Source organism: Polyergus mexicanus, unplaced genomic scaffold (genome assembly GCF_030449975.1).
Source record: "Polyergus mexicanus isolate NDT 795.1 unplaced genomic scaffold, iyPolMexi1.0 SCAF_13, whole genome shotgun sequence".
NCBI classification, from domain to species: Eukaryota; Metazoa; Arthropoda; class Insecta; order Hymenoptera; family Formicidae; genus Polyergus; species Polyergus mexicanus.
In genome coordinates this window covers 6,270,726-6,294,377 of record NW_027223333.1, presented here as the reverse complement: position 1 = coordinate 6,294,377, position 23,652 = coordinate 6,270,726, and the positions used below count along the sequence as shown (strand labels likewise).

Genomic DNA, 23,652 nt, shown 5'->3' with positions numbered 1-23,652 from the left:
CAGAGATATAACGCCATTTGAGACGCCATTCGAATTATATTATCATTTGGTGTCTGACAAAATTGGTTTCAAATTATCTTAATCATGTGTGTGAATGTGTTTGAGAGAATCCAGTATTAAGAATAATCCACTATATGACAACTAGTTTTCATATATATACGATAAAATTGCAATCTTGCCTACGCGAATACAGATGATAAAGAGTGAAAAAATTCAAACACTTTGTCGTAGATCGTGATTAATTAACTGCGTCTTTCAATCGATTATTCGCGTGTGTCTAGAATATAATGGAGCAGACGAAGCTACAGAAACAATACATCAGCTATCAGTGAGTACATTTTTTATTTATTATTTAAATTCTTTTACTTCAATATCTTCGTATTTTTCTTCTGTAAAGGAAGAATATTTCTTATATAAAAATAAAATGATAAAGAATTTTTCCTTCCTCGTGACAAAGGATATATGACTATTTTTTATTAATTATAAAAGGTGTTATATAAAATTATTTCAGAAACTGTTTTTTAATTTTTTAAATATTTATTTCTTTCGACCTGCATATATATATATATATATATTATATAAAATAAACTAATAAAATCAACTCATGTGTTGTCATAAATATTAAGATTGTTCTTTCCATCCTCGCTGGATATCTCTTCTTCCTTTTGCTCGATAGGAAAATCTTGTTTGTCTTCAATCTGCTATTGTACAAAGTGAATATTTTCTAAATATGAAATATCAAATATATATATGACTCGGAAAAATCGATAGAATATGTGTAAGATATTGCCCATACTTCCAATTTCAATTTTTCTCTGTTGATCAAAAGTTCCAATTCACGTTCTTTTTGCTGCATAATTCGTTCCTCGCAAATCTAAAATTTATATTTCTTATTTATATAAAAAAAAACATCTTGTAAATTGAAATATTCTTATCTCAGTTGAGAAATCGTAATACGAGTTGTTAGATTTACAAATATATCTTCCCATCATTGAGAAATTTGCTGAATGAAGCGAATATTATTCTCGCAACGCGAAACATGATATTATAAATACGTGAATAGATCATTTTGTCATCTTTATCCTTTTATCCGCTTATATACATAAATTCAATATAATTTTATTTTTTCCTCCTGTATATTTAATATCATAATGTTTGAAGAACTTTGGTATTTCAAAATTGATTGACCTTGAAATGAAGTAACAAATGGCCCAAATACTCCACGGGATCGGTCGGTTTCTTCGCTACAAGTTCGCAAAGAGCTTGGGTCAAAGGTTTGCTCAAAACTTTTTTTAGATAGACGCTATTCGATGACATATGTGAGTGTTCAGCGAACGACAAATCGTCAGATGTAGAGGAATTAATAGAATCACTGCTTTTGCTAACTTCGATCTTTGTTCGCCATAAATCTCGCAAACCGTCGATGTCATCATCGTTTAGATTCAAAGCTTTTAAAAGTCTGAGGAGATAAAGAAACGTAAAATAAAACTAAAGAAAGAATATATTGAGAGAATATAAATCTTTTATAGATTTATTTCTTAACATCATCTTTTATATTATTTTTAATATTTATTTATATCTTATTAATATAACATATAAAAGTAATTTCTCTTACAACATTTCGGTTATAAATTATAATTTTGATTAATATGCTCGAATAATATCTGTGCAATTTATTATTAATTTCAGTTGACCTGATATGTTCATCCGTAAAACCAGCATTAATCAATGTCTTGACGAGATTTTCACTCAAACCTTTCTCACGCAAAAATGTCGCAATACTTTTATTTATCTCCTCGTCTCTTTTATTCTCCTCTGTTTCTTTTACTTCCTTAATCACTTCTTCTTCTATTACTTCTATTGATTCTTCCTCCAGTTGTTCTTCTTCATCCAGTTCTTGTACATCCTCCTCTGATTGCTTTTCTAAAATCGTGTCATCGTTAATTTTCAGCATTTTAACGTTCCCGTGATAATTCTTTCTACAACATTCTGAAGTATGTATATATAAATTTTTTATTTCGTCGTTAACTTCAGCATTTCGTAGCATTTGATTAAAATGACTGATACTGTTCAGAGACACAAATGAAAACTCGCGATATAGAAATTGTTCTCGTATCTTGCAATCGTCGTTCTAATACTCGATTTAATTTTTATTTGGGATCTTGAGAATGTGACGGTTTGCCGCGCAGTTCGTCTACGGCTTTAATCGAGATTGGCTTGCGATTTTTCGTTCTACGCGATGCAAAAGTGAAAAAAAATTCGCGTGGATTAATGCGACGAAGACCTTCGCCCCGTTTAACGAACGGATGGATCATCCTGCATTTAAATTTGCATAGTTGCCGAGCCATTTGCCGTACGTGCATATACGCATCGCGACGAAGCCGCGTACTCGCGCACCGAGCGAACCTCAATTTCTGATCGTTTCAGTTATATAAGAATTAGCGCAATGCGCGCCGCGCCGATGCGTTTTCGCGCGGCCTTTGTAATTTACGCATTTCTCGCGCAAAGATTTGTCGCCCGTCCGTTCCTCGTTTAGACGAATGCCGCTAATCTCTTAAGACTGACAATTCCGCGTTGTCGCGCTATTTAGGACACGACCGCGATTTTCGTCTCTATATATAACAAAATTTATATTTAGCAATTAATTTCGAACATGTAATGATGCAGACTATACTTGACGAGTCGCAAAGAGACATATTAAAGATCTCCTTAAGATGTCATTGAAGCGGGAGAGTAGTTTGCGCGAGTTTAATCTGACATTTATTAAATGATCTCTTGAGCATTTTTTCAAAAGCATATTTGTGTAAAACTTGTTTATAACTTTGCATACATAGATACAGCTTTGATTTTTCTTTTGTATTGTACTTTGTGTTATCTGTTGTTTTTAATAAATTGAGCAAGTTTTCATGTATTGCTAAAATTGTTAAAGTCGTAAAATTTTCATGCGACAACAGAGACTGCACTTTATAACGAAGTTTAACGTTGTTGATCTACCGAGCATTTAAGTCAAGTCAAGGTGAAAATGGGTCATCTCTCGTAAGCTGTTCTATTAAAGCACATCATCGTGATCACTTGATAATTTGATTGAAAAAAGCGCGCGCGGTAAGGAAATTTTATTTTTCTCGATTAGTTTTTCGTAAATAGAAGAAAATTACAAACTATATATCACGCGCAAACATAAAGAAATTCTTTTGACATAAGAAAAAATAAATAATTTCACTGACATGAGATTAATAATAACTGCACATAGAAAATATTCTATTGTAACGAGAATTAACGTAATATTTATCTTAAAAGCGTGATATCTTTTTTTTTTTTTTATCAAGGTCACGTCACTAGGTTGATCGTCAAAGAGATGAAAGAATTTTGTACGGTGAACTTTCCGTAACAATTGCATCGGGATCAACCCATAATTATTTTCAATAGAGAGTCTCATTGCGCCGCTAGTCTTGAAAGCCGACTCCATTATATTCGAGTACAATGCTCGGATTATGGGATAATAAAGTCTAATGATTTCAAAAGATTCACGGATCTTTACTATCTCAAGCGCGGCCTGCTAAAGCACCGATGTTCAACGTTACATCTATGGTATTATATGCCGATTGATTTTGCATGTCTTTCGAAGATTATGCTCCACGCTACAAAGAGATCTTCTCGCGTTCCTTTCCTTCTCGGATCTTATCAATTTCAACAAGTCTTCGGCGCCTATCGGGAATATTAACAAACTTTATTGATTAAAATTGCACGATACGAGCTATCTTATCAGTTTGGTGATGTAATCGGTACAATTGAATCGAGGTATAGCGTGGGATAGACAGTTCTCACGACTGAATTTTTTGCGGAACGAAGCATGAATCGTTGATTGTGAATTTGCGGAATTACGGTATAGCGATGCATCCACCCGTACGTAGCCGTGACGTTTCATTCGCGATGTCATCGATCGAAATATATGTTCGATGCAGATATCGCGTTTATTGAGATCACTGTCTTATTTTGCTAATGTCATGCGATAACCGTGACACACGAGGAGGATATGTAGAGAGAGAAAAGAATAAAATGCTCGCTCTGGACGTTGTTTTTGCACAATTCCGCATTTCTATACGTTATCGATTCGACATACGAATGTGCATTACATCACGCGAATAAGATAGTACTGTGGCCTTAAATCCGTGTTATCGCAGAATTTTCTCTTTATCGAACGCTGTATTTATTTAATTCAGACATATTTAATAAAATGTGAAAACTATTATTTAAAATTAGATATAGTATTCTTAGAAATTGAAAATAAAATAAATTGAGAAATATTTTATCGGGTCAAAGGTTTAATTTGTGTAGAATATGTTCAATGTAAATTTTTTCAATGTAAAATTTGCACGTCTACACTTTTACTTGCAACTTTCGTTATGCAACTCTTTAAGCCAGTTCTACTAACGCCTACCTACGCGATAAACATGCATCCTGCGCCTAGAAATGCGCGGGCTTGCATTCAGTCAGCATTAGTCAGCGTATGTAGCATTGCAATTTGTTAAATAAATGTTTAGTAGAAAGAATATTATAATTTTTAATTATGCTTTTTGTTTATATCAGAATTTTTTCCACAAATATAAAATCATCCAAAATTTACGAATAATTTCATTCATATTATATAAGCTCTTTTTCATATTTGTCTCTCAATTTTATTGTTGATTAACAACTTTTACAAAATTAATTAATTAATTACGTTTATTGAAGTTAATACAAAAAAATCATAAATAACGCGATAAAATATTAATTTTGTATATAGATTAGCGTAACAAAATTAGTACAGACAAAATTTTAATTAATTCACGAGACACACATTACAGAAATATGAATAAATAAACGCAATTATATACGATGACATATCTCTGAGTTGCGTTCCAAAATTTGGAATAGAGTAGCGTTTAATTGACTAATCAGGACAAAAAAAAACAAAAATTTCTTTGTTCTGAACGATCAATCAAACGCAGCTCTACTCTATGGAATAAATTTTGGAACGCAATCTTGAAGTTTGAATTTTTCGCATCGAGCGCGCTCGGCTAATGTCGCGCGCCGTCGGACGTGGCGCGAAATTCGCGCGCGACCCGAAGATGGCCGAAGACGCCCGGAAACGGCGCGACGGTAGCCGAATGTCGGCGCGGCCGGGCCGGCCTCAGTCTGCCGGCGTGACTCATAGTGGTAGGATGGTTTCACGCGTCGTTCGCGTTCCCCCGCTCGCGATATCGCATATTGAACTTTGATTTTTGCATCGTCGTACATTTTTTGTACGGCTGTGATCAGTTTCGTGAAAGTGCATCGTGCTTGATCGAGTTACGTCTTGGGAGACGATCGCATATAGTCCGACACGTCACGGTAATAGCAACACACACGCACTTACGTAAGTACAATGACTTCGTAGCGAGTTTCTCGCGAACTTAGATTGAAACGCAAATTTTCACCGTCTTGTCTAACATAGCTTCTCGACGTGATAAACTGTGCGTCTTTGTAGATAATTGTTACGCAAAGTGTCATTTGCATATAATTGTAAGTGCAAGAAGTTTTCAACGAGTTTTTAAAACGATTCGAGAACATGTTGACGGCATTTGAAGTTGTCTTATTAAAGCACGGGAGAGAGAATCGAATATATATACATATATAATACCGCAGGTTTAATATTAGCATAATCCGCACGTTCGCGATAAGCTCGCTTGCGGCTCACGACGACAATGTGTAAACCATTGCAAGTCACTTATCGTCATACCTAAAAATTGCCAATGAAATAATATACGGTAAAGGCTTGAGATATAAATATATAAATTTGTCTTTTGTCTGCCGTCTCGTAATTACAGCGAGGCGATATTCGATTCGCCGCATTTTCGTCGAATGCACCGCCAAACCTTGGCCCATTTTGTCCGTAATAAAGTCATTAATGATTTACATGTACCACAAATATTATATACAAAGATCTACCTACACACGCGATGAAATTCATTCCGGAACGGCGACATTATATTTTCGAATACTTTTCCGATCGCGATGATCCGCGCGTCGAAATTGCGACTCGCAACGAGATTCTATTTTTGGATGACTCTCGTTTCGAACGGTCTCCTTTAACGAAATCTCCCCGAAGTTTAAGAACCGGCGATCGCGTATACGTCCCTCTCTATTACTCGTATCGAAAGTCGCATCTACGACGCGGCGGTGAATTTTACAGCTGACTTTTTAGGAAACTGTAACGAAAGTCATCAATCGATAATACTTGTTCTAACAACGGCCAAACATGAAACACGCATAAGTATCATAACGTTGCATCTGCAGTGTTTAACAGTTGCTTCTATATTTTTACGTTTTCTATTTATCAGAATTAATAAAAAAATTCACTTAATGCGAGAGAGATAAAGACAGATTTTTTTTTTTTTAATTACGTTGTCATCAAAGATTACATTATCTGCGTTATAAGTAAAAAAAAAAAAAAAGCATATTTTATAATGGTGATATCAGCATCGCATGTTTGAAATGTGAGAAAAGGCAAGAAGCTCGTTAACGATAGTTATGATTTCATAGAAAATAAAGTTGAGATTTTTTTTTTCCTAGCGCATTGACGACCGTTAATTTCTTCGTCAAAACAAAAGGAAAATTTTCTGTTGAAAAGAAAGAAAAGCGCGATATCCTGGAGAAGAATCATCATGGGGTACGTACGACATAATACCGTTAAATGTTTTTTCCGAGATCCAAAAATATATCGCCGGTGAAATAGAGCGGACGCGATTCTGGGTCGGAGCCAGAAAATCGCTGTGTTTTCACGCACGAGGCCCGATTATCAAGTTTCCTACTTTTAACAAAGGCTTTTCACATATCCTTAATCGAGATCGACTTTCAACTTTGCTTCGCGCACACATCTCGATGGGTCAATACATTTTTTATATATTCATGCGAAGTTGATTTTAATTTCATTGACACTTTTTATAAATGTAAAATTGTCTCTCTCTCTCTCTTTCTCTTTCTGAATCTCGGAATAGTACAGGAAGAAAATGAGTAAGATTCGAGAAAGATTTATTAGATATATCCTTTATTTATTTATTTATATTTATTTTTAATTATTTTGATTGTCGGGCTTCCTCGGGATTTTTAATCACTTCGCATTTCAACACGTCGGAAGACCCGATGAAAATAAGATAAGTTGCATTGTCCACGAGTTCAGTTGCATGAGATAATGAATCATTGCGGTTAAAATTAGATATATCGCTTGTTTAAATTATACACAGCTGGCAATTAAATGTGGTAACGCCGATCGCAATTATTATTATATTGAATACGACTTTCAATGACGATTTATCGCCACGTAAACTCAAATGCAAAACACGAAAAATTATCTCGCGTTTGCCCATATACAGAAACGCTTTGTTGTTATCTATTTACTTTAGCGATCCGATGAGGGGAGGGGGAGGGACACGATTTTGCGGTATCCGAGATGCACGGATAAATAGAGATACCTCTTCTCATCGAAATCAGCGATCGATTTCACGTCATCGTGAAGTATAGCGATTAAATAAAGTGCGAGGGCACTTGCTATCCCAGCGAAATGCTTCTCTCGTCAACAACGAGAGAGGGAGAGATTAGATTAAATCGCCTCCCCGCGCGCGATCGACTTTGCACGGCAACGAATCTTCGAAAGGACTTTCCGAAGCTCACAATCGGATTGTGTAGGTAAATTACGATAGCATCGTGGGATTATTCGGAAAATAACAGGCAAGATAAACGACAGTTGCGTATCTATTTCTCGCGTAAAGCATAAGGAATTAGTACAATATATACTCGTCACGCCTGATAATGAGTATATTTAGTACGCTCTCTCATTATGCTCGTTACGTTAGCGACACGCTCCGGTCGCTCCTCGCAAATGATACGTGCCACGTGGTGCATTATAGAGCAGTACATGAGGGACGGGGGAGAGAAACGTGACGCGTGTTAACTCGATGTACAAGGAGATCTTTTTTCAACGATCGCGCGCTACTCGCGAGTTGCGAAACTTGTACATCAGACAATTACGTCATAATCGAGGATCGATCGATTGCGCTTGACGTCAGATAACCAGCGCATAAGTATACAGAGTGTCTTGAAATTATTTATCATTTACCATTTTCTATCTATCTATCGGATCAATTTCGGGATCAAATTTCTGTCAATGAAAATTTTTTTAATCGAGAGATTGATAGAATTTGAGGCAATCTTCTGAGAATCGAATTTCAGAAGTGAAAAATCTCAGAATAGTAAAACTCTGTTTTTTCTTTGTCGAATTTTAAACGACGTTTTTTTTTTTTTTTTTTAAATAGATTTATAATGCATGGGTTAGGTACAAAGTTATTTACAAAGATTTGTTTACCAAGGGATGTTACGGAGGTATCATAGAAATAATATTGATGTACGATTTACGACAGATAATGACCTTCCTCGATATTTCTGTCAATTCTAAATTCGGCAAAATATCTAGAGTTGAAAGATCATTGTAGAATATCCTGTAACTGAATCGCACGTCGAATTACAGGGTGGAATGATTCAAATGACTATTGCACCTTATAAAGTTCACTCTGGTTAACGTATTCCAAAACAACCGGGAAGTCGAGTGTCTTTTATAACGAAATTTATCTTCCGTTCAAAATAAAAATTTTTTTATTGTATAAGGAAGATTATACGCGCGTGAAAAATTGTATATATATATTTGGTATTAAAAAAAGAAATATAAATAAAAACTTAGTGCAAAAAAATTATTACAAGTAATATTTTTTACAATATATACATAATATTATAAGTAATATTTTTTACGTTAAAGGAAGAATTATATAAGAATTATATTAAAAAATTATGTAAAAGAGATCGATCACAGAATCTTTATATTTTTTTCTATTTCGCAAAATATATACATCTTGCTATACCTATACATTTTTTTTCTAAGATCATCAAAAATTTGTATTCGTGAATGACTCGTGTGTGCATCAGCAATGTGACAGGTATTAGCATAGAACCTTCAAATGCGTATTTTGCGTTCCGTCGTAACAGAATAGAATAGAATATGCGAATCGCATTCTCGAAAGTTACGCATGATCGAATAATTCTGACAGTCGCGGCGCATGAGATGAAGAAAACGAAGCGCGAACGCGGCGAGCTAATTGAACTAATTGCATTTGTTAATAGGCATTATTTGCACGCACCTATTCGCATTTTAGTACGCGCGCATTCATTCGTTTTTCCTATCCTCGCTGCCATCTCTTAAGGTTTACAAAGATTTCTGAGACTATATTTATTTTTTAAAAATAAATTGCTCGAACGATCTATAAATCATAAAAATCTTTGCGAATCGAAGTAACACTTGATTTTAAATATTTTCAACAATGTCATAATTCTGTTGTAAAACCTGCGTGATAAATCGAGAAAAAAATTACGTTATTACGGAGATGGAAGTGAAGTGTCGATCCACCATGCTATGTAATCGAAAAGACAAGAGTGACAACTTGCAAGCAGTTAGATTATGCAAACGACATACAGCTGCGCATTGTAATATAACAGATTAGACATCTTGTTAACCTGGTTATGAGTGACGCGTATGTGTTTACGGTCTTTTACTGTCACCGGATTAATTCATCGTCGACTTGCGGCAGTATCGATCGTTTTCCTTCATTCCGGGTCATTTAATTTGAACCGAACAATTGTTCCAACGACGAGTGTACGCACGCACACGTGTACGTCCAACAATTATATCACTCCAAATCGCTCTTCTCTCGGTTCAGCGTTTACGATCGAATTGTTGATAGCTCGCTTAGTAATTAATCACGAACGTGTTTGCAATTAGTGACGTAACGCATCAATTTAATGAAAGAGTAATATGTGTAAACATTTGACAATACGATTTATTCGACTTCGAAAAATTTTATTATCTGTATTAATTACATCTTCATGTAATTTATTTTAATTGTATTTATTTATTTAATGTAATTATATAAATACGATTATATTTATAAGTGTATATTTATATATAACATAATTACAATGTTTGCACTTAATTATATTTTAATTTCTTTGGAGGCGTATTTCTTTATTTATGTCGCGCGTCGATACTTGAACATTCTTACACGAATCTTTAACACAGTATAAATAGCCGACCCGATCGATCTGGAGGATTAATATTCCGGCGAAATTAGTTTGCAGATCGCGAGGACTGTGGGAGGAGCTGTAACGAAAAATCGATGACTTGTGTACGAAGGGTTCCCACGACGTTTCATCTAACATCTCTCTCGAGACACCGATCGAAATTTGACGGATGAATCATGTCGTCATCCCAGAGGCCTAGACGACCTAGTGTATCGATCTACGATTATCCCGAACACTTAAATCCGTTTAACGACGATACGACAAATTCTCAGTCGCCGCAAATGTATCACGAGGGCAAATCATCGAAGGAATCCAAACACAAATTCTGGACGTTCGGCAGAAGCCGGAAGAAGAGATCGAACAGCTTCTCGATCAAATCTACTTGGTAAGTGATTTGAAATAAATATTTTTGCGATTTTATCTCGTTGCGTGATATATTGACGAAATTATATGTGGACGTTCGTGAAGATCATACGAGGAGAAATAATGGTATACGAATCACATAAAATTGACGAATGTTCCAAAGTTATATTTCGTCGCAGGTTTATTGAACTTGAACTTGCTGTCACGGTTTAGATTATCGATAGCACTGCTACTTGGCGAATATCCGAAAGACAGACATATAGCCTGTGATGCATTAAAATTCCAACAACCTGCACGTCCGGTCATCGTGCAATTCTTCTTCGTAATTTTTACAGAAGAAAATATACAAAAAAAATATATAATCACTCGTAAGAGCTGATTTCGATATCGCGAAATGTAACGTGCTCTTTAGCAATCTTCTTTTATTTTTTCAATTTTGAATTGAATTTATCTTTTTTTGAAAACGACGGGAAAATTAATTATCCACGATATAATTATAGTGTATGAAAGTCGAGCTACATTTTTTCCGAAAGTCACTTCTTGTAAATTGATACTCTCGCAATTATTCGCGTGAATAAAAATACTTTCATTAGAAACAACGAGTGTTCTGGTCTGATTGGCAATCGGAATATTTTGAATTGAAGGGAAAAATGCGAGAAATCGAAGAATCCGCGTCGTGAGCGTCGAATCGAAAGTTGAATTATAATATGTCGGAGAGTACGCGGAATAGGACGAATACAAGTACGCTTCAAATAATCGTCGGCAAAGTGGAAGTGACATTAAACGGAGAATGAGGATGAATATAATCAACGCCTCTAACAACTGTGAATGCATAGGAAGATTTCGCCGCTCATGTGCGTCGTGTTTTAGGAATTTTGTTCTTTTTTTCTCTTTCTCTTTCGCGCAATAAATCGATTATATTGTGTCTCGGCATTCTCGAAGCATTCGACTCGCATACGTGTCGCGATGGATAAAATAAGAATACGTTTGTGGACGTCATGGGTGTTGTATATACCCGGCAAGATATTTTTTTCGATGACTTACACGATTATTTTTAAACTCGGCAAGTAATGTCGTATAGTTTAATTAAATTCCGATATAAAAGATCCTTTAACGCAATAATTTTTAGCTAAAATTTTTAGAACGTGAACGTTAACTGGTGTTAGCTTAATTATAAATTTTCCGACATATGGTACAAAGTGTGTCAAACGACGCGGCTCGCAATTTCATAATCTTTGCGTGCGCGTAAATGCCGCGTGAATCCGTTAAGGAGCCAACGCGAAACGCGGTTGTTATTTGTCGCTTACTGACGGAATCAGAGCATTCCTAACTAAATGTTATAATGTCTCATTATACATTAATTCAAAATAAAGATTAAATGCCATTCACACCTTTTTATTGTGATTATTAAAACAACAATAATAAGACAACGATACTGAACGGTTGATGTCATTCGGTTCAATATCGATTTTCGGTGTGTTTTAGGAATGGATTGTTTGGAAAACGTAAAGAATCTTCAGAACCGATGGAAAAACAGTCGACGATCACAACAGGTTTGTTTATCCAGTTATAATCGCACTCGTTCATAAAATATACTCTATCTGACGATAAGTTAAAATGGAAAATAAAATATTAATTAATGTACGGTAATATGATTACAATAATAAATGAAGAAACTTTTTTTCAAATTATCTTAAACATAATATATTTTTAAAAAGGAACTTTATATATATATAAATATTATATATTTTATATATAATCAGAGGTGTTATATATAGTGTTTAATCAAAAACTAAAAATAAAAAACAGAGTGCCAATAACATTTATTGACGATATACTTTACCGTGTAAATTAAAATGCAATTTATTGCGTGCTGCAGTTTCGACGACGTACAAGAGAGAGGCTTACGACAGACCAATAGTACCATCGCGTCTCTCTAAGGATCAGCAAGAGTTCGATGAAGCCCTGGGTACTCTAACGAGAAGGAGAAAGTACACTCTCGATAATAATTCCTCGAGATACAACTCGAATTTGACAATGAACGGGGATCCTGCTAAGACCTACGATAGTAATCCGCAAGACACCACGATGTCTATTATGGGCGTTGATCTCACACCGAAGCCACCAGTCAGAAGGTGAGATCTCGCAGAATTAAAGACATTTATTTGAGATTCTTTTATTGATTAATATAAATAGATATAGTAAATATAAATTTTGAATCTAAAAAAAAGTCAAAGATGTTAGGATTTTAAGATTAAAAAGTTGACATATAGATTAAAAATATGTCATTAATCTGTGACAAAGAAACGATTTTGGAAGCTGCATTGAAATTATTTCCATTAAAGTCAAAATCATATTTGATAATTTTGTACAGGTTTGGACAGGTGAGCCCGAGACCAACAGACAAGATACCATCTTTGGATTTCGAAGACAAGCATCCCAAGCAAAACGGTGGTCTTCATGACAAATTGGAAAAGACTCCGGTTCCACCAATGTAAGGTTCTTTGCTTCTTGTTTTATATTGACACTTGTAACACTTGTGATAATTCGATGTATTAGTTGTTGCGAGTGATGAAATTTAATTTCTTATATAAAGCAAAATAATTTCTCGCTAGATATAGCTTGTAATTCAAACTTTTGCTATAATTGATAAAATGTTTTGGCTCAGGCGAAGGTTCGGCAATAGATCGTCGCAGAGGTTGAACGGAATCACATCGGATCTTGAGGAAGATCCAGCCAATCGATCCGGTAATGTGAGCTTGAAGGATGAGAATGAAAACATGCCTGAAGATTATGTCTTCAAAAGATTCAGCCAGGATGCTGTGAGGAAATCAAACTTGTCCATCAATAGTTGCGTATCCATTACAAGTACGGCAAGCACGTACGGACGCAAAAAACGTAGAGCTCCGCAACCGCCGAAACGAAAGGAGCAATTGGACACTCCTCTGGTATATATGCAGAAATAGAATATTCAATAAATGATATAATTTATCGAAATAATTGTATAATATTTTTGTAGGAGAATGACGGTCGATCAGAGACAAATAAAACGGAGTCTACATCAGAGACGAATAAAACGAGGTCTACACTAGAGACGAATAAAACAGAGTCTACATCAGAGACGAATAAAATCGAACTCCAGATAACCGAACCTATCGACATCATCAAAACCACGGAAAACATCGATGAGTTGACAAAAAAGAGCTGCGTGGAATTGAATGAAAAATCACCGCGAAACGAAGAGAAACGGGTCGAATTACTGTCGGAAACTGCCGAGGATACATCATCCGATGATATTGCGAAAAGCTCCTCAAAGGATGAAACGTATGAAGTTTTGAAAGATTGTTGTGTGCTTGAAGTGAACGAGAAAAAGGATCTTTTGGAAGGAAGATCAGCGTGTAACTCCGATAGAACGTTAGAGAAAGACGAATTCGAGACGAAGAAGGTAGAGGAGAAATCGGATAAGGAACAATCGAATACGATTACCGAGAATCCTATCGAAAAAGATCCCGTGGATATAGAGTATAGCAGAACATCCCAGGAGAATATCGAGATCATCAAGGACGTCGATCAAGAATCTGACGAGATCTGTTTGAGAAAAAAAGATTTGTCCGGCCTGTTATTGCGGAGTGACAGCTTTTCCGTGAAGGAGGAAATCGAAAAGCTCGAGAAGCAGATTAAAGCTCTGGAAAATAAGAACATGTCCAAAGAACAAGAAAAAATCGATGACACGCGTCACGACGACCAGGTGACGAGTGCCCGACTGTCCATCCAGGCGAATCGCCGGCACTTCTTCGAGAATATGGTGGACAGTCCGTCCGGTCCAATTAAGTTAGAGTTTAAGAAGCTACCGTGCGAGCAGAAGGATATTCATGTGGTACGATTAACAGACCCGCCAATACCGGTCGCGGCATCCCGGGATGCGGTAAAAGTGATCGAGCTACACATTTCCGAACCGATCCGGCACAAACCCGAGCTTCTGGACGAAGTAAACCCCATACCAAAGCCTAGGAGGCATAGCGCGCTGAGTCTAAGAAATATGTCGGAATCCACACTCTCGAAGAACGGAAACAAGAGCTCGGAAGACAGTGGTAAGAGAGGATCCTTTTGAAATCTTGAAATTTCGTCTACGACTTCGAATTTACCAGTGAAATTCTATCGTGATTTTTACGCGCAAGTGTATAATTGCTGCCTTTATCTTCAAACTTCAATACGAGAGAATCTATGTACTACAGACTATCACGGGCTATCACTCGAAGGCTGTATACATATTCTATTTCGTGTCTTCGGACGTTCTTTAGACGTTTCGACACATAACGTGTCTTTATGTAGATGATTTCATTTTCTAACGACGCATATGTTTCTGCGATAAAATTCGCTGCAGAATTCTAGCATTTCTATCATGCTATGATTATAGTGATCTTTTACGTTTCCGACATATTGCGATACATATATCCGGAAATATTTTAAGTATAATTTTCATTATTTATTGATATGAGAAATAAAACCTAAGTCTCCTATCATAGAAATAAAGCTGAAATCCTATCCTGTGATAAGAAATATAATTCTACTTTGAATCTATTAAAAACGCAATATTGAGCAATAATTTGAAATAAATCTATAAGGGTGCAAAACTGGAAATAGGGAAAAATACATATATATACTCATCTCTTCAAAGAAGTGCTTTATAAATTATTTATTGTAAAAATATCTCCAATCTCATGATCTCTATAGTTCACTTTCCATTAAATAACTGGTTTAACAGCGTTTTCTTTTTTCAACTTTTTTGTCTAAGATTTCTTATTTGCCTCTGTTTATATTTTATAAACCTTGTTAAGTTTGCATTTACAATCGATACTACTGACATGTTGTCTTTTAACTGTTTTTTCTGCTGTCGCACCTGTAAGATCAGAAATTATGATAGTACATTTGTATGTATTATTCTAAGAAATATATTTATAAAACAATATATTTACTTTGCTTTTAAAATGTGGTATTAAAGATAGCAGTTTTGGCACCAATTCAATTTCTGCCGCTAAACAATCGGTTTCATCCTCCGCATATATGTCCATAAGTGCGTCTATAGATTCCGCCATAACCCATGCTTGCGTCTCCGTTGTACAGATGTTTAATAAGAACGTAGAAATAAACTGTCGACAATAAACGATTGTTATAAGAAAATTTTAATTGGACGGAAAAATACGGAAATGATTACCTTTATCATTTCGTGATCTTCAGAATTTTTGTTATTCATCAGGATCTGTATCAGATTGCAAAGCATCCTTATCAAATTGACTCGGACACTCGCGTTGGAACATTGACGTGTGCCGTTTAACATTGGCTGAACGTCGTCAACGATTAACTGTTTAAAAACGTTTGCCCGCACTTCAGCCAACTGTTGAAGAATGGCTCTCATGGCAGCAGTAGCCGCTTCCAGAAGCTCTATATCATTCGAAGTGACATCCTTAAATACGGCCGTACCGATTTCCAGCCATTTCCTAGATACGAGTAACAAAATGAAAATTGCTATAAGTACATAACAGGAAAGTAACATCGATTAGCGCTCAAAGAATTCGGAGATAATTTACCTATACAAATTATCAACGCCACCAAAAACTTCAATTTCTATGTTGGGTAATAAATTGTTTAGACATAAATAAGCTGCGCATCGAATATCGTGAAACTGTTTTACTACATTTTTACCTTCCGCAGTTTGATTCAGTATTTCCTGGCTATCTTTATCTACTACGAGTTCAGTCTTATTCCAAATTTTATCAATTAAGTTACAATTGTTTACAATTTCAACCAGCTCTACTGGAAACGTCGACGTCATTTTCAAATTGTCATTCATAGAATCATTGTCCAAACATTCAGACTCTATCTCCATTGTCTCAGAATCATCGATGTCAGAATCGATTTCACTGTCCTCATCTTCGTAGCATAAGTTTGCTAAAATCTGCAAAGCTTGTTCTTGCAACTCCAACATCTTTTTACTTTCATATATCTTTTTTCTTTTATCGTTCGAGACAGCATTATTTTCATGAGGCAAAATAGATGTTAAGCAAGACAGTACTTGTTTATGATCAACAGCAAGTACTTCGGAAAGTACTGACAACACTTTGCAAAATATATGCATCTGATTACTATCTGCATAATTATTTATATTAATTAACAGATTAGCTACAGAAGTTTTTAAGGCTAGTACTTTGGAAGCAGTTTTTTCATCGTCCGTTTTTAAGTCCAACAGATTGAATAAAATTGATTCACTCTCTTTGATTTTCTTAATGGCAGTGTCGTTCTCATCTGATAGATATACCATGCATTGTATAGTAATTATAACAACTTCCATTCCGTAAATATTAATATCTAAAAACTTAGTTAGGAACAATGTTAAATCCTCCTCGTTGACGCATTTGAGTGCACTCTCATTATTTGCACATAATATTCGCAACAAATCAACTGCCTGAACAAATGTCTCTTTCTCATCTCCTGTTTTTTTCGGTTCCCAATCTGAATACTGTAGAATATAATAGATGCAATATAGATAAAGACTTTATTTGAGTTTATAATACTATTGCAAATTATAATAATTAATTTTGATTTGTATTAAATTTTAGATATACAATATTAAGATATTATATATATATATATATTATTGGTGTTTTATACCTGTTTCAATAATGCAATCAGTGGAGTCATAATATCATCCTTGATTAAATCAGCATTTATATCTCCACTGTTTTCAGCGATATCCCTCAAAGTTTGTGCGGTATTAGCTCGTATAGCAGCATTATGATCCATCAATAGTGGTCCAATTATTTTTGCTATTCCATCCTTAGCAATCTGCTTGGCCATAGAGGAATCGTATGACATTGACGCCAATATTTGCAAAGCGGACAACTTCTCCTCAAGATTACACGATTGAACCTATATATAAAAAAAAATGATATAAAGGAACGTTGAAAAGAGATCAAAGAATTCCGCTTTGTTAATATTCTATTATTAGTTTTATTGACTTAATCTTTTGTTAGATAATAATATATATCGCATTGATGAAATTTCACATGCTTACATCCCCATAAGCATTCTGCAAAACCTTCTCCCTGGCACCCGCCGTAAATTCCTCATTCAATTCGAACTCTTTAACGGACGGTAATCCAGTAGGATTTTCCTTGTGCGGCTTGTGTCGCTGTCGCTTTTGTTTTCCCATCGCGAAAAATTCAAGATATATTGAAAACGATAAAATATACTTGGATATGTCTCAGAATGTACAGGTTAAACATGCACATGAGTCGTAGGTGTTTCATCAGCATCAGCGCACCAGTTCTTCGATGTTCGATCCATTCAGACAGATCCGCAAATACCGCCAATCAGGGCTGTTTTTCACTAGCAGTGGGTCATATGAAAAAAAGCAGAGAGAAAAACTTCTCTCTGATATATATACTTTCGGGTCGAATAAAGGCCATGATAAATCGCATCTAGTTAATTTATGTATCATGACTGTTGATTCATATATGCATGACATCTTGTATTTAGCTCTTAAAATAATTTAGGAATTTCTCTAATTAATTTAGTTCCTAAATTATTTTTATTATTTTATATTATATATATATATATATATATATATATATATATATATTCCTGTTGTATGTACATACCAATTACAATAATTAAGTATGTTTTATTATATACGGTACAATCAATATTCAATATAATTTGTACGTGTTGTTTCGTGGATATTTATGCTCCTGTTTGGCAACATAAATATTCTAATTATCTTTTTCCTTCCTATACATATATACCTCTTATCTAATATCTCAATTTAGCCTTAATGGAAACAAAAAAAGTACCGCATTTTATTGTTCCGTTTAAATTATCATGATTCTGTCAAGTGATTAATTCATCTATCTAACGTATTTGGATATCTATCTCGTAGACACGGAACAGCTGACACGAATGCGCGCACCATGTCGTTTCCCAGTATCGTTCACTCGACTACGCGCGTCGAAGCGAACGGGCCGCGGAATTCGCAAGTCATTCGAGTCATCTACGGTCACGATTGCTGTTTCACGGTCGGTCCTGAGCGACAAAAAGACGCGACATTCTTCCCTCGACGCTACACACTTTCCTGTCGTCGATCGTTCCTGCAAAACTTTTTACGCGACGAAATTAGCCATTTTACGATGTTTAGATTCTATCCATCACGCAAATTCTATAATACAGAAAATCTACGTATTATATAAAATCTCCAAAAGGTGAGAAAATTATATTTTGAATATATTGTACATCCATCCTTGATCCGATGTCCATATATGAACACCACATCTCCATCAATACGTATGACACGCATACTATATGATTTTTGATAATGTAATATTGATATATTGCTCTAACAATAAATCTAAATTCACCGATATATTCAGATTTCAAAAAAGCAAAGAGAAAGAGAAAGTGTGAAATTCTTTTATTTTACTTTGAAAATCTTATGGCAATATTTTATAGGAAAGAATAATATACATGTAAAAAGTAGTGTTTATAGTAGTAGCTAAAAAAGATCTAACTCAATAAAATATGGATTTAACAATTTTAAAAATGAAAGAAATTTATAAGAGAGATTCATCTAATAAAATGTGAATTCGATTGTATTTCTTTACGTTTAAATTCTTTTTTTTTTCTATTAGAAAAATTATTAGAGAAAAATAAAAACATTAAAGATTTGATTCTCTCTCTCGAATTGAAAATAAAGTCTCAAGAGATTTTTAAATGCGTTTCTATCGCACATTTACTTTTCATGTTCACATTACATAGTTTTTACGATAATCCATTCTATAAAATCGATGGGGAATTCAATGTCATAAAAAGAATAATCGATTTCCTGTATCGCATTAAAATCTAAAAAATATATATGTGTCTAAACGTAAATGCTTTTATCATTCTATAGATAAACACGATACGCTCATTTTGAAATTAAAATATTCTAGGCATCTTTTCCGCGACTTTTCGATACATTTGCGTCGTTCTCCGCGATTTCTTCCGTCAACTCTCGTTTATTTATTACCGAGTCATCGTCAGGGCCATACAACGGATTATTATTAACCAGCCAGTTAGCCGACTGCTATCGGAAGCGTGAACAGCGGTACACCGGCGTATCTACAGTGCAAATCGACGTGACGAAGCGATCTCGCGGCAAGCGGCAACAGCGAGAGAGAAGTTCCACCCGCGCTCGGAACCGATCTTATTTCGGTCGTGATCGACGGTGGTGAAACACGTGCGTATGCAAATCATCGAGCATAATACGTGCACATCTAGCCTGAACGCGCGCGTAACGCCGCATCTATCATCTATCGGCAGAGCAGGATCGGCGTCGAATGGTGGAGGATGCCTGCGTCATCGTGTATCATCGGCGAGATCGATCGCGGAACATGATCGCGCCGTCTTGTCAACGTTTCCTCGTCTCGCTCTCGCGTCAATCAACGGTTTCTCGACGCTAGCAGATTTCCCGCGATCCTGGTAAGTGTCATATGTGCGCGCGCGCATGCGAGGGAGAGAGAGAGAGAGAGAGAGAGAGAGAGAGAGAGAGAGAGAGAGAAAGAAAAGAAAAACTTTCTACACGATGACAAAGACGATGACGATGACGATTATGATGATGATGATGATGATGATGATGATGATGATGATGATGATGATGAGGATGTCGCGAATCTCGCTGTCAAAAATATCTTACGTCTGACACTTCCGCGATACCATGCGGGATGTAACTTTTACGTCGTACGATTACGCTGCTGTTATTCCGCACCGCCTACGTAATCCTTCGTCGCGAATTTTTTTTAGCTTCTGGATACACACAATTACGCTGCTATTACGGACCGGATTAGTTCTGAAATGTGAGCAGCAGTTACCTGCTAGTATGTCATCGCTCAGGTTTACGCGGATAATAGTGACATTACGAGTTTTGAGAGAAAGAGGGGGAGAGAGAGAGAAATATGTAGATTATATGGTCATTGTTTAGTACTCGATAATGATATGAGATATGTAAATGTATAAAGGTGTATTTCCCATGTCACTTTGCAGCTCACTTTAATGGATGGAGAGAAAGATTGTCAACAGAAGAAAGGGGCTCGGAGTAGCTTTCCATCTCAGAGCAATGCGTCGAGTACGCCTCTCGTATCAGGGGAAGAAACGGATTGGGAGAGTATGCTCAATACGGAGAGACAGAGAGGCGATCTCGGGGACATGACATTTTGCATGGCAAATTATCTGAAGGAAGCTATGAAAATGATGTTCATGATGCGTAGCCATCATATGCTGACTGATGTAATACTTGAAGTTGGTTCTGAATTGTTCCACGCGCATAAAGTTATTTTAGCAGCAGCTAGTCCCTACTTTAAGGCGAGTTCAACTAGCGGTAGAAAATTATTACGCATTAATGTAAATCATATTTGATCATCTCATGTTTACAAGAGAAATTTTGCCAAAATTACACGAAGATGGTAAATTAATAATTAATCCAATCAAATTTCAGGCTATGTTTACAGGAGGATTAAAAGAATGCGAGATGACAAGAGTGAAACTCCAAGGTGTTTGTCCAACTACAATGGCTCGTTTAATGTACTTTATGTACACTGGTCAAATAAGAGTCACTGAGATTACAGTGTGTTCACTGCTATCAGCAGCTACTATGTTCCAAGTATGTAAATAGACAATTGCAAAAAGAGATGCATATTATCAATTAGCGTACCTGAATAGGTAGCAGAAAATTCTCTGTCGACTGAATCTGTGACTTAATTTTTAAATACTGTTACAATACAGGTCACTAATGTGATAGATGCGTGTTGTGTTTTTCTGGAGAGACAACTGGACCCCACGAATGCAATTGGAATTGCTAATTTTGCCGAGCAGCATGGATGCCATGATTTGTACCATAAGGCAAATCAGTTTATTGTTCAGCATTTCAACCAGATATGTCAAGAGGAGGAATTTTTACAACTATCTGCCATACAACTGGTGGCACTCGTGAGGAAAGACGAGTTGAATGTACAAGAGGAAAGAGAGGTTTACAACGCCGTGCTGAAGTGGGTCAAGTACAACGAGGAGGCGAGGCGGCCCAAGATGGAACACATTTTGCATGCGGTACGGTGCCAGTATCTCACGCCGAATTTTCTGCGAGAACAGATGAAGAACTGCGACGTGCTAAAAAAGGTACCGGCGTGCCGCGAGTATCTAGCACAGATTTTCAAGGACTTGACGTTACACAAGAAGCCGATTGTCAAGGAGCGTACACCCAATACACGACGGGTGATATATATCGCTGGTGGTTTTTTCAAGCATTCACTCGACGTATTGGAGGGCTATAATGCCGACGATAAAACATGGACGCAGCACGCCAAGCTGATCGTACCTAGATCCGGTTTAGGCGGCGCCTTCCTCAAGGGAATGTTCTACGCGGTCGGCGGCAGGCATAATTCACCGGGCAGCAGGTTAGCACTTTGATGCCAATTATATATTGTATGTGTTGCGTGTGTTGTCTTCCAGAGCTATCTATCAAATGTAGTTATCAAGTAATTTGAAAGATTGTGATCAGTAGATTGTTCTGTGAATCGCTTTGCGGATGCTGGAAGTTGGAAATATGACTAGAGATACATCACGAAAAAATCACGTGATTCTTTTTAGATACGATAGCGACTGGGTCGATAGATATAATCCGATGACAGATCAATGGCGACCTTGCAGTCCAATGTCGGTACCGAGAAATAGAGTCGGAGTTGCCGTGATGGATGGTTTGTTGTATGCCGTAGGCGGTAGCGCGGGCGCCGAGTATCACAATAGCGTCGAATGTTACGATCCGGATCAGGACACATGGACTAGTGTTAAATCTATGCACGTCAAGAGATTGGGCGTAGGAGTAGCAGTAGTGAATAGGTATTATACTAGTCATCGCGTCGAATAAAAAAATTATTAGTCAACTGTTACATATCAATGTAGATAATACATTTGAATAAGTGTAACTTTTAAAGTAAATCATATTTTAATATTAATTATATTATATTATTAATACAAATTGTGAATATTTATTCGGAATATAGACTTTGTTTCTCAAGAGAGTATACGCGTTTATCTTGAAATACCGCTTCCGCGTTGAATAAAGAAACTCTACCTAAGATATCGAGACTATTTAGTATAGTGCGAAAAATATAATCTTTCCTGCTACAGATTGCTATATGCGATTGGCGGCTTTGATGGCAAGGACCGACTCAGCTCAGTTGAGTGTTACCATCCTGAGAACGACGAGTGGACGATGGTGCCGCCTATGAAATGCAGTCGCTCCGGGGCCGGAGTAGCCAGTCTGGGTCAGTACATATATGTTATAGGCGGATACGACGGAAAATCACAATTGAATTCGGTAGAGAGATATGACACAGAACGCGACATTTGGGAAAATGTGAGCAGCGTTAGTATCGCTCGCAGTGCGCTCAGTGTCACCGTCCTCGACGGCAAATTATACGCAATGGGTAAATACGATTTCGTTTATTTTTGATTTATAAACATTTTTCTTTTTGTTTTGAAAAGGCACATTATATAAATTTATGAATGCATAATTCTCTCCTTTTCAGGAGGATACGATGGCTCGACATTCTTAAATATAGTAGAAATTTATGATTCGACTCAGGACCAATGGATCGAAGGTGTACCAATGACATCAGGGAGATCTGGCCATGCCAGCGCGGTATCGTACTATCAGTGTCCCATGCATTGCGATCATTTGGATCATAATATCTCGTTAGAGAAACCGCCGTCGTGATATACAGACTGAGCCAATTTTTTGAGTAATGTTTAATAGCAACAATGACATCATTCTTTCATTTATAAAAGAGAAGTGTAAAACTGTAAAACACATCAATCTTCTCAATCGACATTTAACGGAACTCGACTGATAAGTGCTTTATATAACACTAGATGATACGCGACATGTGTCATTGAACTGAATCAAGATGGATTGATTATAAAAATAGTGACTAGCTGACAAAAAGCGCATTTCACATTTCAGCAAGACAAAGTAAGTTTTGTAAATTTATTAATGGACCAATTTATCGTATCCGTTAGAATAATTATGCGACTGTGTTATATACTTTATAGCTTTATTGTAAC

The 23,652-nt window shown here is 36.1% G+C and overlaps 4 protein-coding genes across 14 annotated transcripts; 2 read left to right on the top strand and 2 right to left on the bottom strand.

Moving 5' to 3' along the window:
- The first annotated feature begins 225 nt into the window (after positions 1 to 225).
- Positions 226 to 15,670, top strand: LOC138939023 (uncharacterized protein DDB_G0284459). Of its 3 annotated transcripts, XM_070306470.1 has the most exons (8): positions 5,154 to 5,395; positions 6,592 to 6,688; positions 10,194 to 10,528; positions 11,992 to 12,059; positions 12,386 to 12,641; positions 12,881 to 13,000; positions 13,175 to 13,454; positions 13,526 to 15,670. In XM_070306470.1, the coding sequence occupies exons 3-8, from the start codon at positions 10,320 to 10,322 to the stop codon at positions 14,615 to 14,617; spliced, it is 2,025 nt and encodes a 674-aa protein (XP_070162571.1). In that variant the 5' UTR covers positions 5,154 to 5,395; positions 6,592 to 6,688; positions 10,194 to 10,319; the 3' UTR covers positions 14,618 to 15,670. The 3 variants fall into 3 exon arrangements, with proteins under 3 accessions (XP_070162573.1, XP_070162571.1, XP_070162572.1); XM_070306472.1 differs by lacking the exons at positions 5,154 to 5,395; positions 6,592 to 6,688 and adding an exon at positions 226 to 328; XM_070306471.1 differs by lacking the exon at positions 6,592 to 6,688.
- On the bottom strand, positions 566 to 2,407 carry LOC138939029 (DNA ligase 1-like). Of its 3 annotated transcripts, none has more exons than XM_070306485.1 (4): positions 1,695 to 2,407; positions 1,189 to 1,459; positions 797 to 874; positions 566 to 724 (listed from the first exon to the last, which is right to left on the bottom strand). In XM_070306485.1, the coding sequence occupies exons 1-4, from the start codon at positions 2,045 to 2,047 to the stop codon at positions 575 to 577; spliced, it is 852 nt and encodes a 283-aa protein (XP_070162586.1). In that variant the 5' UTR covers positions 2,048 to 2,407; the 3' UTR covers positions 566 to 574. The 3 variants fall into 3 exon arrangements, with proteins under 3 accessions (XP_070162586.1, XP_070162587.1, XP_070162588.1); XM_070306486.1 differs by having other exon boundaries at positions 566 to 701; XM_070306487.1 differs by having other exon boundaries at positions 566 to 698.
- LOC138939026 (HEAT repeat-containing protein 3) lies at positions 15,194 to 20,329 on the bottom strand. The gene is made up of 7 exons (XM_070306480.1): positions 20,231 to 20,329; positions 17,579 to 17,937; positions 17,176 to 17,433; positions 16,095 to 17,023; positions 15,722 to 16,004; positions 15,483 to 15,656; positions 15,194 to 15,406 (listed from the first exon to the last, which is right to left on the bottom strand). The coding sequence occupies exons 2-7, from the start codon at positions 17,714 to 17,716 to the stop codon at positions 15,284 to 15,286; spliced, it is 1,905 nt and encodes a 634-aa protein (XP_070162581.1). The 5' UTR covers positions 17,717 to 17,937; positions 20,231 to 20,329; the 3' UTR covers positions 15,194 to 15,283.
- Keap1 (kelch like ECH associated protein 1) lies at positions 18,495 to 23,652 on the top strand. Of its 7 annotated transcripts, none has more exons than XM_070306477.1 (7): positions 18,495 to 18,761; positions 20,578 to 20,934; positions 21,029 to 21,193; positions 21,316 to 21,983; positions 22,177 to 22,425; positions 22,717 to 23,015; positions 23,118 to 23,531. In XM_070306477.1, the coding sequence occupies exons 2-7, from the start codon at positions 20,587 to 20,589 to the stop codon at positions 23,303 to 23,305; spliced, it is 1,917 nt and encodes a 638-aa protein (XP_070162578.1). In that variant the 5' UTR covers positions 18,495 to 18,761; positions 20,578 to 20,586; the 3' UTR covers positions 23,306 to 23,531. The 7 variants fall into 7 exon arrangements, with proteins under 7 accessions (XP_070162578.1, XP_070162575.1, XP_070162577.1 ...); XM_070306474.1 differs by lacking the exon at positions 18,495 to 18,761 and adding an exon at positions 19,926 to 20,016 and having other exon boundaries at positions 23,118 to 23,530; XM_070306476.1 differs by lacking the exon at positions 18,495 to 18,761 and adding an exon at positions 20,077 to 20,390.